We start from the raw sequence: 17202 nt of genomic DNA on the forward strand, positions 1-17202 counted from the left end.
GTGTCTGGGACAGAACCCACCTGTCAAACTAAAAGGAAATGACAATATAATATTGAAGATGTAAGAAGAAGGAGATAAAAACCATAAAGTACAATATGGTCACTATAAACTCACTATTCAGTATTATACAGCATAATAAGACCCTATAAGATTATTATAGGAATATTATAGTGATACCATGGAGATAACAATACCATCAAGTACAATAAGGCCATAAACTCACTACAGCTATAAATGCATTGTAAGTTCATATAGGAATATTAAAGTGATACCATAGATGATAAAAACACCATTAAATATGATAAAGTCACTATACAGTTACTATTTTGTACCATAGGCACATTACATGTCCCCATAGGAATATTATAGTAATATCACAGGATTATTATAATGATACCATAGGAGATAAAATATGTTAAAGTACTATAAGGTCACTTTAAACTACCTATAGAGTAATGTCACACTATAAGTCCCTATAGGAATATTATAGGAGATTAAAAAAAAAACACCATAAAGTGCTATAAGATCACTATAACTCACTAGAGGAGCAATGACAGTATTGATTGCTATAAGAATATTATAGGAGATTTTTTAAAAAGTACAATAAGGTTATTATAAACTTACTATTGAGTACAATAGACACATTTTAAGTCCCTAAAGGAATATTATAGTGATACTATAGCAGCTAAAAACACCTTTAAGTACAATAAAGTCTCTATAATTCACTATAGGAGTAGCATACATGTTACAGGTGTCTATATGAATATTATAGGAACATTAAAGGAGATTAAATAAATCACAATTAAGTGCCATAAGGCCACTGTTAACTTACTATAGAGTATCATAAACACATTCAAAGTTTTTATAGGAATATGATAGTGATACTATAAGAGTTAAAATCACCTTTATGTACAATAAGGTCACTATAACTCACTATAGAGTACCAATGACACAGCATTAGTTGCTGTAAGATTATTATAGGAGATGGAAAAAACCCATGAGATCACTATAAACTCACTATTAAGTACCATAGACACATTATATTATAGTGATACTAGGAGTTAACCACCTTTAAACACCTTTAAGTACAATAACATAACTATAACTCACTATAGGAGTGGCATATCATAAGAACATTCAAGGAGATTTAAAAAAAAAATAAAATAATAATAATCACCATAAATTGCTGTAAGATCACTGTAAACTCACTACCATAGACATAAGTTGTTACAGAAATAAAAAAAAAAAAACTACCATAAACTACAATGAAGTCTCTATAAACTCATTATCTCATTATTGGGTACCACAGACTCACGGTAAGTCTCAATATTCTAGTGTTTTCTATCGAGTCTCCATCTCTCTCATCATCTACCTGCCTCACCTGCAGCAGCTGCAGCCTCTGACCTCAGCTGGACGGAAAATCATAAAAAATCCTCCGTCTTCTCTTCTTCTTCTTCTTCTCTTGCCTCCTGTCAGACTGCAGCTTCCCTCGGCGGAACATTTCACAGATACGAACCTGCGGACCCGGAGCTGCGGCTCATTTTAATCCCCCATTCAGACAACAATAAGGCGGCATGACGCGCTGGTGAAGGGTCACCAGGCTATTGGCTGGACCCGGAGCTGTCGAGTCATTACAGTCAATTTACCTGATGTAGGCCGTTTAGTAAACAACAACATGCTTAAACGCATCATTTTTTTTATTCTTAGACTGTTAGTAGTATTATTATTAATTTAGTCTAGACTGAGAATGGATAAAAATCACAGAAAAATGAAACTGTTGGGCTATTATTATGAAATTTGGTTAGAATTGGACCCAGAGGGATGAACATATACACGGTCTGACTTAACTTATCAATAAAATATAAATAAATAAATAGCCTAAATAAATAAAATAGCTTATTAGTAGGCTAACTGTATTGAGTCCCTATAGGAATATTAGTGATACTATAGGCGGAAGAACATCACATGTTTTCAATAATAATAATAAAATAATAGTATCCCTATAGGCCTATCAGAAATATTATAGTCATGCCATAGGAGGTAAAAACTAAAACAACTAAAATAAATAAATAATAATAATAATATAGAAAATATTTACGTGCAAGCACAGAGCATTTTCATAAGCAAAAAAAAATATTTTGCATTGCTGAACCTGCGCAGGGCGGGGAGCTAAAATAAAAAATAAATAAATCTAACATGTAAATTCCCTGTGAAAACTCCAGCTCAGATGATTCTGGCTGCTTTGTTTGTCGCAAAAGAATCTAAAATGTTTTTCGAAACCCAGGAAATAAATAAAGGTCGAGGCCTTTCCTGTCTGCGGCAAACTTCACCTGCCGCCGCGCTCTGCAGGCTGAACTGAAACATCCAACACTCAGGAGGGATGTAGCCTACAAATACATGCTTTTAGTTTATAAAGGTAAAGTTAGTTCATGGTTCTTCCTATGTTGATACCCTAGATATCTGGAGGTTAAAGTCTGGATTATTTCGTGCGTAATTTCAAGTTAAATGGAATGAAACGGACTGAGACAACAGGCGTCAGACGCAGCACGCGCACAATAACACTTTAAAACATCAGTAAAGCAAAGTTTTGGTCATATAACAAATTATCACCATTGTGTAGCCTATAAAACATGCCAAGGAGGAAAACTGCTTGATGACAATAAAAAAAAAAGTATAAAAGTTTCAGTCACCTGCTGTGCCTTTGCTTTAACAATAATTCATCCTTCAACTTTAAAGAAAACACGAGGCAACTAAACTTGAAAATCTTTCCCGAATTTGTAACTGAAAATCATCTAAATTACCCATCTGACAGAAAATATGACAATTTAATGGTAAAGTTCATCCAATGGGCCTATAATGATCACCTAATGGTTACTGATCCAACAGATACTATGATCAATGAAGTTATTCATCTATTCGATACTAATGACCAGATACTGATGAAACTCATTCGAGTTAGATACCAATGACTACTGAATAATTACTAATATCCATCTCATATTCACTAATTTCATATATTCATTGACTAATCAGTTCTTCCTCTGCAGATACTAATCATCATCTGACAGTTAAAGTGAATCTGGTTTCTTCACAGCAGCTCTCTCTGTCCATCTTTGTAAACCGAGCAGAAGAAGAAAGTAGGTCCAAACCATTTTCTCCAATTACCTCTGTAATGTCAATTGCCATTGTTGGCTGCTGTGGCTGCTTGCTCCGCCCCTCCGCCCCTCCATGTGTTTGTGTCTGAGTACACCCCCAGGATAAGGGCAACTCGTCTCCTTTCTCCAACCAAGCCGATCAGCTGGACTTCTCGCAGGGATAAAACGAGGCTCTCCTACGGCGCGCCGGAGGGAGGGGGAACCGGACCCAGTAGAACCAGCAAAAACCAGGACAAAAAAACAGAAAAACCAGCAACCCAGAGGCAGAACCCGGGCCGCATCACCTGCAGGGGGGCCACACCATGTCCCTGAGCCCAAAACACTCCACTCCCTTCTCAGTGACAGACATTTTGAGCCCGATGGAGGAGAGCTACCGGAGGTTTGGAGGCATGGATCCCGCGGCGGGGAACCTCGGGGCTCCGCTGGGGCGCCTACCGGCAGCCGCAGGTCTCTCAGCCCGGCATGCAGCAGCAGCATCATCACCCGCACCATCACCACCACCACCACCACCACCTGTCCTCCTCCTCTTCCTCCACCTCCTCCTCTACCTCCTCCACCCTGGGCCCCGGCGGCCCCTATCACATGGCGCACGGGGTGCCGCAGTTCTCCGGGGCCGTGGGGGGGTTCTGCAACGGCGGCATCGGGAACGTCGGAGACCTGCCGTCCTACCAGGAGACGGTGAGGAGCGGAGGGGCGGCGGCGGCGGCGTGGTACAGCAACCCGGAGCCCAGATACCCGACAAGTAAGAGGCGGTCAAGTTTCTTTTTTTTTTTTTTTATTCAGTTGGAGAAAAGTTTTTAAAAAAGAGAGAAAGTCCGAGGGAAATGTGAGCAGAACAGTCAGGAGGCTGCAGGCCTTCAGCTCGACGAAAAACATCTATAATCTTCCTATATTACTTTTAGTTTGTATGTGGGATTCAATAGTGAGATTACCTTCTTGTGTTTAATGGTATTTCAATTTCCTATGCTATCACTATAATATTCCTGTAGGGAGTTATTGTAGGTCTGTGGTGCTTACTAGTGACTTTATAGTGATTTTATGGAGCTTTATGGTTGTTGTTTTTTTAAATTATTTTACCTCCTATGGTATCACAATAATATTCATATAATATTCATGTGTTCATAAGTATCTGTCGTTCTCAATATAATGAGTTTATATGCCTAATTACTTTATAGCATTTTTTTTTAATCTCTTAACGTATGTGACTTAGTGTTTATGCTTCTCAACAGTGAGTTTATCGTAACCTTATTTTTCTTTTTTTAACTTCCTATATCACCAGAATATTCCTAAAACATATTAAGCTACATATAATTTATATTTTTGCTGACATTTCTATAATATCCCTCTAAAATATATTATAGGCCTAGGCTTACTTTAGTGAGTGACTTTAGTGCTAAGAGGGGAATCATATCAAGTCAAGTTAAATCGTTTTCAACGAAATTCAATTAGGTTTTTTTCCCCCTCAGTTTCCAGATTCATGGGTCCGTCCGCCGGGATGAACATGAGCGGGATGGTGGGCAGCCTGGCCGGGATGGACTCCACCAAGTCCATGGTGACGCTGCACGCGGCGCCCCGCAGGAAGCGGCGGGTGCTGTTCTCCCAGGCGCAGGTCTACGAGCTGGAGCGGCGCTTCAAGCAGCAGAAGTACCTGTCCGCCCCGGAGCGCGAGCACCTGGCCGGCATGATCCACCTCACCCCGACCCAGGTCAAGATCTGGTTCCAGAACCACCGGTACAAGATGAAGCGGCAGGCCAAGGACAAAGCGGCCCAGCAGCAGCAGCAGGACGGCGGCGGCCTGTGCGCGCCGACCCGCCGCTCCTCCTCCGCGTCTCCGGTGCTCGCCAAGGACGGTAAAGGTTGCCGGAACGACTCCAGCGGCTCCAACCCGACCGGGAACCGGCAGAGCAACCCCGGCGAGGCCCTGGCGACCCAGCACCAGAATCAGCAGGTGAACCAGCTGTCGTCCACAGAGGAACTGGAGGACTTGTCGCCCAGTCCGCCGATGGGACTACACGGTCAGATCAACATGACGCAGACGGACGCGGCGCTCATTGAATACACCAACAACATGATCAGCTCGAATTTACTGTACCGGGAGAACTTGGTAGGAATAACGGGAGGAGAACAGCCGGGATGAAGCCCGTACGGTTCCGTTCCCAAGTGGATTTCGGGAGAACCGGTCGTCGTTTGCGATGGACAAAAACAGGCACCAGAAATTTAATTCGTTAAATTCCAAACGCCTGACCGTGCGTAACGATCCGGTTCCTCTTGCAGCTGATGCGCCGAGACTCAAAAGACACTCGGTTCGGTGGTTTTGAGCAGAGAAGTTTCGGTGCAGAATAAACTGTATAAGATATTGTAGATCCATGAACCTGAACTGTATATTGCTAACATAATATTTCAAGCGACTGTATTTTTCCCCTCTCAAAACGAAATATTTGTTAGTCTCTTTTGTAAATGACAGAAATGTGACTGCTGCTGCATTTAAGGTGAAGAAACACCGCAAATCTAGTTTCTGTGTGAGCGAATCGCTTATTGATAATTCAGGAAAGAGCCTACAATCCACACCTATATGCTTCCCTTTTATTTCTACGGCGACAAATTAAATTATTGTAGGTTTATATGAATTGAATTTGTTGCCTAATCTTTTCATTTGTCAAGTCATTATCACTGGAAGGCTCGTGGAGGCGTGGTGAAGCTCCGGGAAGGCAGAAAGGACGGAGAGAGTGAAGCAATAGGCCGATTTTAATAAAACAAATACCATTAATTTCGGGCGGGACAACAGCAATTTGTTTCATAATTAAATGAGAAATACAATTAATCATGTGCCGCTGAAATTAAGTCACCAAATGCCTTTGTTACAGCTGATTTTAATTTGCCTATTAAATAAATGTTATTTTCAGTTTGGCCAGACACTTGGAGGTTTTTGCCTTGAGGGGTTTTAGTAGCGGGCTGGTTTTAGTAGTTTTGGTTTGTTTTCAACTCAAAGATTTGAGTTTTTAAAATGTTATTTAGAGTGACGAGTCCATTTATAATATAAGAGCCGGGTTTGAACCTGCAGCATGAAGAGTAAACACTGGCTTAGTGCGCCATTAAGGAATATTATCCAAAAAATAGTTCCTTTAATACAAAGGCTAGAGTATTCTGCAGCAGGGTGATTGCAATTAAAACTGAAAAATGCAATTAAAAATCAAAAATGACCATTCAGTTTGTTCAGAAATCTTGAATATTTTGCGAGATTTAGTGAAAAGTTGTACTTGTTGTAAAAAAGTTTTTTTTGCTTTTGATCAAACACCAAATTAGACTGAAACTACTGCGAGAATCGAATCATTTCCTTAAAAAAAAATCCCATTTGCTTCGTTAACGAGAAGAATCCCAGAGGAGAGAAATATAATCCCAGCATCACTGTTATTCTTTTATTTCACATGATTGTGATTTTACACATGAAGCAGTTTGGAGAGTTCTCTCTCACAATAAACAAACCGTGACACATCGCTCATTGACTCACTTGTATTTCACAAGTTTTACAGGCGTTCATCTTAAAAATCACAGTACATAAGAACATTTTCAGTGGAATAAAAAGGGAAAAAAATAAATCATTGTACAAGTAGACAATTGAAGGAAAAAAAAACAAGAACTCATGTGTCCCCTAAAAATAATCGCCCATAAAGTCCAATCTGTACGAATTTAATTCCAATTATATCTTCTTGCAGGGGGAGGAGGTGGGTAACCCCCCCTTCCAGAGCTGTAGCCCTGAAAAACAAAAAATAAACAAAAAATAAGAGAAAAAGTCAGTCCAAACTTGTTACCAAACTGATTAATGGGCATTTTTGCATTTTGAGAAAACTTACTGAATATTACCACCACTTTACACATTTAAAGTAACAAAAAAACAAACATTCTGTATATTAAATTTGTTAAATTAAGTGATTTAATTACACTATTGTAATTATTTTAATTGTTCAAAACATTTCACAATGCATTTCCTTCTGTGGTTCAAATGACAAACAAGGATATTAATATTCCCAGCATTCAAATCAACCTGCAAAAACAAAAGTGGTTTGAAGACTTTTTTGTTGAATAAATACAAACTTGAATTCATTGTGTACAAAGCTGCTGTCTAGGGCTGAACGGTAATTCAATATTATCATTTATCAGTGGAATCATATGGTGATGATATGGTGATTTTGGGATATAGTGACACAATTCTGCTGTCTAAACTGATAACGAGCACATTTCATTTAAAAACTCAGACAAAATGAGGTATGGGAAGAAAATTATTTGAAAATGTCAGTTTTGTTTGACATCACACCTGACATTACCATTCAGTTCAATGGGATGAACATTAATGTGATTATTTAACATGTAGTTTTGCATACGTGAACAATATCGTGATATATATATATCGATTTCGGAGAAAAAAAATCCTTGTGATTATCGTGATATTGATTTCAACCATATCGCCCAGCTCTACTGCTGTCATAGAAAAAAACACTTTACTACATTTGTGTTTTATTCTTACAATTGAAAAGTTTCTATTTGAAAGTTTCCATGGTTGTTATTTGTCGAGTGAGTTTCATGACTCCATTGTAGCGTCTCAAAAATACACGGATGTCAAGAGAAATTACACTTTTTCTTAATTTTTTTTTAATCATTTCCGGAAAAAACTTTTTGCAGATATGTGGTGTTTGTCCAACATTTTCAACAAGAGTATTTTCCTAATGCTGCTTCTCTCATCATGCCTATATAAAATGAATGCTGGTGAAATCACTGGTAAATCACACTGCAAAAAAGCCTAACCGTGTGTCCAAAGGTCTTGTTGAGAAAACCCAACAAAACTGAATCGACTAGATGTTTAATTAAGACGTTTCCGTTTTATATTTTAGGCGTCAAACTGAACCTCCTGTCAGTCCGCTCTTTAAAGACAGAGGACTGGCTCTTTTCCGTCCTTTGTGCGATTCTGATCGGCCTCGTCTGAAACCGAGCAGAGAGTCCAGAGAAGGAGTTTCCACCCGGCCGCACACTGAAACACACTGACTTTACTGTTATATAACTCCTCACACTGGGAGAGATCCTCACTGCTGAGCCTTAACTCTCATTTCACTCAACCCACTGACACAAGTACAAATGATCCTACAGCAAGGTTAGACCTAGATATCTCTGCCTTTTATTAAATATCAGCTATCACCCAACTCTGATATGATGGAGATACCTGACATGAAATTATATTTTCTTTTTTTTTTTCTTTTCGTTTTATTGATTCATTTAATTGGTCAATTGTGTTTCCTGTATATTAATTCTTCACTCAAAAGGCAGTAATGTCTCCCACAGTTTCCCTTCCATTAAACAGGTGAGGAGGGTCAGCCCGCCTTAAAGAGATGCTGACACAAGATTTTAGTGTCCCATGATGATCTAAATGAAAAAATCTGACTACTTGGAATCTACGGGGCATAAAAATCGCCAATTTTCACTACTAGAGCAAAAATATTAGCAGCTTCAATACAAAAATATTGCAAAAACATCAGCCTTCAAAACCCCATATGGCTTGAACCCATGCTGAATACTTGTACTTTTTGGCATGAAAATGGTCTAATTCAAGAATAGTGAATATCAGCAGAAATTACCGGCCAATTGACAGCTTCAATTCAAAGATATCGGTATTAACAAAAAGAATGTGTTCAACCCCATTTTACATTGAAACTTTAAGCTGATGCTTTTATCCAGAGCGAAAGTAACTGTAGACATACAAGCTACCGATAAAACTGTGTTCACACTGATCAACAAGTCACCAGAAGTCGATTCGTTCCCCACAGAGCTGAAACAGGGAAACTCGTCTGATGTGCCGAAGCTCAACAAGCTTGTTTCCACAGCTGAACTTTTCACGGTCATCGGCCGTCAGCCAATCAGAATTCTGCGCTTCCTTGTTTCCCTTCCGATGCGTTTTAGTTTCATGAACAGTAGTTCAAAATGGAGCCTCCCAGTTCAATACAACTTTTATTAGAAAGACCACAGAAATAAACATCTCATCAGGCGAGGCTTGGAGAACGGTTGATCCATCGTTGGAGTCGATGTGAAGCTCTGAAGTCATTTTGTCGGGTTTTTACGTTTATTGCTGCCTAATCAGCGCTTCCTAGCTACTGTATTTCCTCTAATATTGGCCCGGGCCTTTATTTACCTCAGCTGCAGAGGGTACCAGGCCTTTATTGGAAGCAGGCTTATATTAGAGACAGGCCTTTATTTCTAATTCCCTCTGTTTGATAAGTATATTTGCTCATATTTTAGTACGAAGCCTCCTTGTTTTCTGATCTGCTTCTGTTGGGGTTTGTTAAGTAGCCGTTTTTTTGTTACTGCGATGCTTTACCGATAATTACGGTAATCGACGACGGCACGCTCCAGAGACTTCCGCCAGGCACCAGGAGTTTACCGGTATCCACCGTTATTTTTTCCTTTGTTTTTTCCCCCGGCCTGTATTTGGGGCCGGCCTTTATTTGTTCGTGACCACGGCCCCGGACATTATCGGAGACCCGGCTTTTAATTGACTACCGGCCACTATTAGAGGAAATACGGTATGTCAACTTATCAAAATGACATTACGAAACACAATACCAGAGCAGCAAAAATGACACGATTTGCCTGATCAAAACTCGGTAGCTGCAGACCGATAGATAGATGCAACTGGAGCCTCTGGCCCCGCCCACAGCCGCTCAGAAGGTGAAGTATTTACCTGATGCTGTTGTCCCCGGTCGTCCCTGCGCTCGTGCCGGTCGTCTCTCCGGTCGTCTCTGCGGTGATCGTAGCGTTGGTGGTAGTTACCCCCCCCGCCTCCTCCTCCTCCTCCTCCTCCCCCTCCTCCTCCGCGGTTCAGGTTCTGCTGGTAGGCAGACGGCTGCGACTGCATGGCCCGGTCCCAGCCGTGACCTCCGCCCCCGCCCCCGCCCCCGTACTGCTGCCTGCAGCCACCAAAAACAACCAGATCAGCTCTGCAAAGTTCACTACAGCTGAACACTTTGTCTAATACAAGTCTGCCAGGTAACACTTTACAATAGGGGTCACTAAGTTAAGGGTTAGTTAATGCTTAATAAGGGTTAATTAATGCTTAATAAGGGTTAGTTAATGCTTAATTACACATTAGTCAACTGTTAATTAAGGGTTAGTTAATGCTTAATAAGGGTTAATTAATGCTTAATAAGGGTTAGTTAATGCTTAATTACACATTAGTCAACTGTTAATTAAGGGTTAGTTAATGCTTAATAAGCATTAACTAACCCTTAATTAACAGTTAAGTAATGTGTAATTTACTAATGGTGTTCATGTTAACTAAGGTATTAATTTATACATTATTTAATAGTTTATAAAGATGACTATTAAATAATGTATAAATGAATACCTTAGTTAACATGAACACCATTAGTAAATGATTACCAGACACATTAGTTAACTGTTAATTAAGGGTTAGTTAATGCTTATTAAGCATTAACTAACCCTTAACTTAGTGACCCTTATTGTAAAGTGTTACCTTCTGCCAATACTGTTGTGTATAATAGATTTATTCCACTGTATCAACCTGTGTATTCACCTATGGAAAAGTGTTCTGCCCTATATTTTAGAGTTATTAAATGATAAACTGCAGGTAAAGATTTTTTCCAAATATGATATACATACACATTTTGAAAAAGAACTCTTCATACGCAACAGACGCAATATTTTTACTCAAAATGTACTGCAGCTCAAAACGTTATCTAATGTACATCTGGTAACACTTTACAATGAGCTTAACCCAATGTATTAACCAGTGTATCAACATAGGGAAAAGTATTGTAAGTACACAAAACTGCATTGTGAAGTACAACCAGTTGCCAACGGGACGAAATTTAATCACAACGGTATCAAATTTGTTTGAGTACTTACAGAGTGTATTTACATCACATTTCAATAGGTTAATACACAGTTTACTACACTGGAGGAAGTTGTAAAGTACTAGTTCGTTGTCAGAATCAAATTTTAATTTGAAGCGAGTATGAGCAAACACTCAAAAAGTAACAAACGCCAGTCAGTGAAACCTTATATCCAAAATGCCTTACGATGCCATTAAAGTGTATACATTATTTTGGATGGGTGGCACCGGTGTAAATCTATAACTCTAATAATATATTTGGTGTAATGTTCTATCTATTGACCGATACAGGTCAGAAGTACCGTTTTTTTTTTATACAAATGAAACACTTTACCCATCAAATATTTGAAGTTTTATTTTTTGCCTCAGTAGTTTAGATTTACTCGCTTCATGAAATCCCACGTAAACAGTCAAACACGCCCGACTGCCCGATCAAAACGGGGGAGAAGGCCTTTAATTTTCTATTGGCGCAGCCTTGAAGTGACCTCGCCAAAACCCCCCATCGACGGGCATTTACTGAGGGATCGAGCTCTCAAAGGGATGAAACGGCCTCTCCCGCGAGACGACTTAGCATCGACGCACATGAAAGAACGCAGGAGTATGAAATGAACCATATTCACATATGGCTCCGATCGCCCTCATCCCCGAAAACGAGGCCGCCGCATTGCCAGTGTGAGCCGAGCGTACAGCCGCCACACCGCGGCTCTCCAAACAGCCGCCGGACAATGTGTCGACCCGAGAGCAAAGCCACCATATTAAAGTCTCTTCTTATTGGCAACAATGAAAGGGAGAAGAAAGTAGACGATCAGCCCCATCCCTCATTACTGAACCATGTCACATTCTGGCCAACGCCAGACTTAGCAGAGCGCTGGAATCCATAATCCCTCTCTCCAAGTTCCTTCTGCATTTCATTTGGTCCAGTCCTAAGTAGTTAAAGAAACTGTTTTCAGTCGCCGCTAATAACTACTGACCTGAGGTGACACCGAGCCACAATGGGCCTGGCAGGCCTGAAAAGTTGAACCAGAGAACCTGATTAGGACTTGGAGAGGTCTGGAGCCAGAATCAATAGCCGGTCTGTGTGGACTCTGCGGCCACGGAGCAGAAATGATACAGCTTCCAACAGCATTAGTGATGCCTCATTAAGTTGCACAAACCTCCTCGAGAGAAATTTGTTTTAGCGCGCCGAAGAAAAAAAAAAAAAAAAAAAAAAAATCTTAATTCAATAGCAAGCTCCCCCAAACCGCAGAGGCAGCAGCTCATGTATAAAGACTGGCAATCTGCAGGGGGATTTAGACGCTGACGAACAACCAGACAAAAAAAAAAAAGTCCAGGACCTTGACATGTTGAATTCACAGTCGTCCTACCTATCGCTGCACAGAAAACAAATCTACCGAGAGAAGACCGTCTTGAAAGGACGAGTAGAGGCTCCGAAATGAAATATCCAAAAAAGAAAAAAAAACCCACAAAATGAAACCAAGATTGATGGTACTTTGTATAGGATAGTGGCTAAATTAAGTCCTTGGTTACCAAAATGAAAACACTGTTAAAGACTAAATCCCATTTTAGAGTTTATAAACAATGAACTTCAGGTAATGATTTTTTTCCAAAATGGATTTTACCATTCTGAATGAGAAACGTTCTTATGCAATGTCAACACAGTGCTTGTTGAAACCAAACTGTTTACATCAGCACGTTAACTGGGAACTTTCCTTCCCACAGAAACAGAAGGAATAAAAAAATAAATAAATCAGATTTACCAAACAGACAAAACAGCCGACTCACCTTGGAAATTGGGGCGGGTTGAAGGGGGGAGGCGCCCCCAGCAAACTGTTCTGCCTGGAATCTGCGGAGAACAAAAGACGACATTTTCAGAAGTGGTTCTGCAGAGCTAAGTTTGAAGTCTCTTCTAAAGCAGTGGTTCTCAACATGGGGTCCGGGGAAACACCAGGGGTCCTCGACAGAGTTCCAGGAGGTCCCCAGTAAATTGATGTATTGTTAAACTTCAGAATTATTTCATTTACAAGAAGTGAACACAATTAGAGAATGTAGAAGAATGACTGTTCTGATCATAGTTTCTCTGTTATCTCTCTACCTACAATACAGACAGTCATGGGATTCTGGACAAAATCATATATCAGATTTGGATTTGAGAGACAAAACCTCATCAAATGGGGGTCCGCGGCTCTAATGTGGACTAAATTAGGGGTCCTTGATATGAAAAAGACTGAGAATCACTGTTCTAAAGAGTGCAGACCCACAGTCCTGAGCATAAACACAACGCTTTCTCCCAAATAATAACTGCAAAAATGCTGAGTGCTTCCTAATACGTTTCAAATGTGATCCAAGTGTTAAGGAGAGGTTGTCGAGAGCTATTCCTTTAGTGTTTTGTCCAATATTTTAACCTACTGAAAACCACAACATGATACAGTGTAAATACAAAGCCTTAACAGAATAATAAAAACCAGAGAAATATTTCAGATTCACGTCAACCGAGTCTACGTTCCAGTGAGTTAAACAGTGATGAAACCTGAGAAAATCCTCCAGGTTGATTGTTTGCAAGCAACACTGGAAGGATTTGACATTAAACATGGATGCTAATTAACCCAATTCATTTCAGCCTTAACCTCCGATATAAAAAAAACACAACCCAACTATTTTATTTCTGGGGGATACAGAACGAATCAGTTGTCATGATAAAATTAAGCTCTTTCAAAACGTCGAATCGCACTAAGGCTCTGGAGGGGGGAACGAGGATGGAGTGGAGGGGGGGGGGGGAGAGGGGGAGGGGGGAGGGGGAGGGGGGTACAGAGCGCCGCATTTGCATTTCTTGTTCAGAAAATGAAATAAGCATTCAGCCTGCAGCATTGTGGATGCCTCAAGTACCCTGGTTCCATCGCTGCAAGCCCTTCACAAAGCCACACTTAAAAAAAAAAAAAAAAAAAAAAAAAAAGGAGCGAACGGCTTCTTCCAGATTCACTGTTGCCAAGGCAATGACCAGCTGCGAGCCGCGGACTTGTTTGTTTATAGGGGCAGGCCTGCTGAGTGTCTCGGCGCGGGGCGGGGTGAAGGGTGCCGGGGAGGGAGAACTCGGGCAAAGAGAAGGCTGACAAGATTTACAAACCTCGCCCGGGAGTTGGGTGTACAAAAAAATTCGGCTTCGACCGATACGGGGAGTTCTTCTCGGACGGCCCGTACCGAAAATATCTGGATCACAGCCGCCGACAGCCGATATTTTCTGCCTGTGTTTATTTAAAGTTCACCATTTTTATGCCTCCGAAATTCGAAGTATTTCAGTGTTTCCCACCGAATTCCCCGGAAATAATGTAGTATATTTCAGCGTTTGAGTGATATGAGTTTTTGAAGGCTGATACCGACATTTTTGCATTGAAGCTGGTGATATTTTGTGCTGAGAAGTTTTCAGTGTTTTCCCCAGAATTCCCAGAAATATCGTAGTGTAGTTTTACATATTTCAGGGTTTGAGCAATATGTGTTTTTGAAGGCCGATAACAACATTTTTGCATTGAAGCTGGCAATATTTTGCGCCGATATTCAAAATCGTTAAATTTGACCATTTTTATGCCCCCTCAAATTCAAAGTATTCAGTGTTTTCCCCCCAAGAGTTTTCTTCTTCTTGTCAGGTTGGAAAAGCCTCTGAAACATCATGGGACACTAAAACTCTCCGTTGAAAACTTCTTTTACAGTTAGCAGCTCCTTAAGGAAGAGCGACCCGCCCGACCCAGGGAACTCTGGGATACATTACTGCCCTTAACATGAATAATTAACTGACAAGAAACATTACTGAACAAGTAAATGAAAAAAAAAACAAAGTATGCAAAGAAAATTCAGGTTTACCGACTGTTTTTCTGTGGCTGTAAGTAGTAGCTGCCCTGACTGATAGACATCTGATATCTAATAAAAGCCAAATATCACTACACCAATATATCAGTCTAACCCTAGTAGAAATTTTGTACAGGAATGGGAGGCTGGAATATAAATTTAGTTTCTTTAGCTCATAGAGTTGCTGTGGAAGCTTTCGTCCTGCATGCCAAAAGCACGAAATGGAGAGAAGCTGAAATGATTTTTTTTTGATGTGAAGACAGAGCGGAAGTGAAGAGGGAAATATTCCACACGTTTTCTGTTGACCGCCACAAAAAGTAGTAAACGCACAATTATCAGCCAGCAGGCGGACTGCTGTCAGCGCATTATCATTTTGTTTTGTCATTCAATTTTCATGTTTGATTATCTCCTCAGCCAACAAACTTTAAGTGGACCACCCAGTTGGGCTCCAATTATAACTCCACAACATTCTCGTCTTCTTCCCCGATCGTCCGGCGATGGCTCAAAAGAGAGAATTACAAGTAGACACCTGTCAATCTCCTTAATTAACAATGATCTGAAAGTGTATAGACCTCCAGTCTGCGGGAGACAAAAGCCAACAAAGGATTACGCTTTAAATCCTTAAAACACACTGCGGTCACTGTATTAACGCCGGGATTACAACAGCGCTAAACAACTAAACGTCTCTCTCCAAACCTTTTCAATTAGTTCAGCGACTACATGACTCAAGTCCCATCCAGCCATCTTGGGTCTAATAACCAGGGCAGGAACTAACTTTTTCATCCACCGGCCACAGGAGATGACAGACTCCAAAATTCACCAGCCACTTTTGCTACTTTACCAGCCAAATATGATTTTTTTTTTAACAGTTTAAGACCTTTAAAGGATGGCTGCTTACCTGCTACAGCAGCTGGTAGTAATTTCCTACCCTGATAATAACAGAAAATTCATATTTAAGTCCCTGATGCCCCTCCATGAGGATAAAACTGTAACTCTGAGGCAGCAGAGTTAAAATCAGCATGGGGAACTAACACCAAACGGCCAAATGAGAGTAACTGTTCGGCTGTAGCTGATATGTTTATGTAAAGAGAACACACTCCTGGACTGCTGAGGTGCTCACCATGGCATAACACAACTAAAGTAACCTGTATCCTCAATGCAAATAACATTTTTACTCAGTCTATTGTTTTGAGTTACATGACAGATTTGACAAAATACACTGAATAAAAATGCCGTTTGCATCCAGGCTACAGGTATTTTGTGCCATGTGAGGATGAGGGATTTAAAAGAAAAGCGGTGATAACACTGTCAGCAACTGAATTGAATTGTATTAGTACTGTTTTCAGTTACTAATTTACTGAAAATGTAAAAATAGAGCTGAAAATACAACTTGCTGTGTACCACCTGGGTAGTCTTATATGTACATCACATTATATTGATGAACTCAGCTGACAAATTGAGTCAAAACTATTTAATTCAAAAGGGATTTGAGGGAAATTTAAGGACATTTTAAATCCGTTTAAAACATGAAGAATTTTTTTAATGTATCGATACGAGGGGCTGGAAAATCGAAACAGTATCATGGAAAAAAATATTGCAATACTCAGCTGTATCAATGTTTTTGCACGGCCCTACCAGACACTGGCAAGTAACTGACTATTTCTATTCTAAAAATGTATTTGGCTGGTGAAATAGTGAAAGTTGAAGTCTGGGGAGTTTTGTGGCTTACCGGCCACTGGATGAAAACGTTACTCTGCTGCCCTGGTTAAAATTTGGTGTCACTATGTGTCAAGACAATAATGGCCACCAGCAGAGCCTCCCCGGTTGGTTATTAAACACCAGCTGGTTTGGCTGCGGTGAACAAAGCCCCGCAGCATGTTTCAGAGCCGGCGTGTTGACACATCACCGCAGGAGGTAGCCGCGCCGTCAAAGGGGGAAGTTAACTTTGGTTTCAACCCTCTTCAGACCGCATCACACATCCAATCAAATGGGATCCTCCCGGATGCTTTTATCAGAGGGCCACTGTGTCCAGCGGAGCCACTCGACAGTCTCATTACCAGCCCGGTCTCCCACAACGCTAATCAGCAAACAGGGTGGGGGCTGGGGGGGGGGGGGGGGGGGGGGGGACCGGGACCCCCCCCAACACAAAAGCCCAGTGGAGCAAAGCCCTGCTGATTACTGGCCAAGCAGAGGATTGGCCCTGAGAAAGTGTTATCTGGACAAAAGCAAGCCTCTGGCCTCCTGTTGCAGAATAAGGCCTACTTGTCTGGCTAATCACATTCCTTGGGTTTCCAATATTACGGTTCTTCCACATAA

The 17202-nt window shown here is 40.7% G+C and overlaps 1 protein-coding gene and 1 pseudogene across 1 annotated transcript in view; one reads left to right on the plus strand and one right to left on the minus strand.

Moving 5' to 3' along the window:
- Positions 1-3457: 3457 nt before the first annotated feature.
- On the plus strand, positions 3458-5263 carry LOC139651008 (homeobox protein Nkx-2.4-like; annotated as a pseudogene).
- A 1294-nt stretch (positions 5264-6557) lies between these two features.
- LOC139651007 (5'-3' exoribonuclease 2-like) overlaps positions 6558-17202 on the minus strand; it is a 32433-nt gene continuing 21788 nt past the window's right edge. The window contains exons 12-14 of the mRNA XM_071527831.1: positions 12832-12892; positions 9880-10105; positions 6558-6908 (exon numbers count right to left, since the gene is read on the minus strand). Of these exons, the coding sequence (XP_071383932.1) occupies positions 6843-6908; positions 9880-10105; positions 12832-12892 (353 nt within the window). The 3' untranslated portion in view covers positions 6558-6842. The remainder of the gene's footprint in view (positions 6909-9879; positions 10106-12831; positions 12893-17202) is intronic.

This window comes from Centroberyx affinis, unplaced genomic scaffold, assembly GCF_046629955.1.
Source record: "Centroberyx affinis isolate AG114_WGS23_722 - 3 ecotype Tasmania unplaced genomic scaffold, CSIRO-AGI_Caff_v1 ptg001578l_1, whole genome shotgun sequence".
In the NCBI taxonomy this organism is placed as follows: domain Eukaryota; kingdom Metazoa; phylum Chordata; class Actinopteri; order Beryciformes; family Berycidae; genus Centroberyx; species Centroberyx affinis.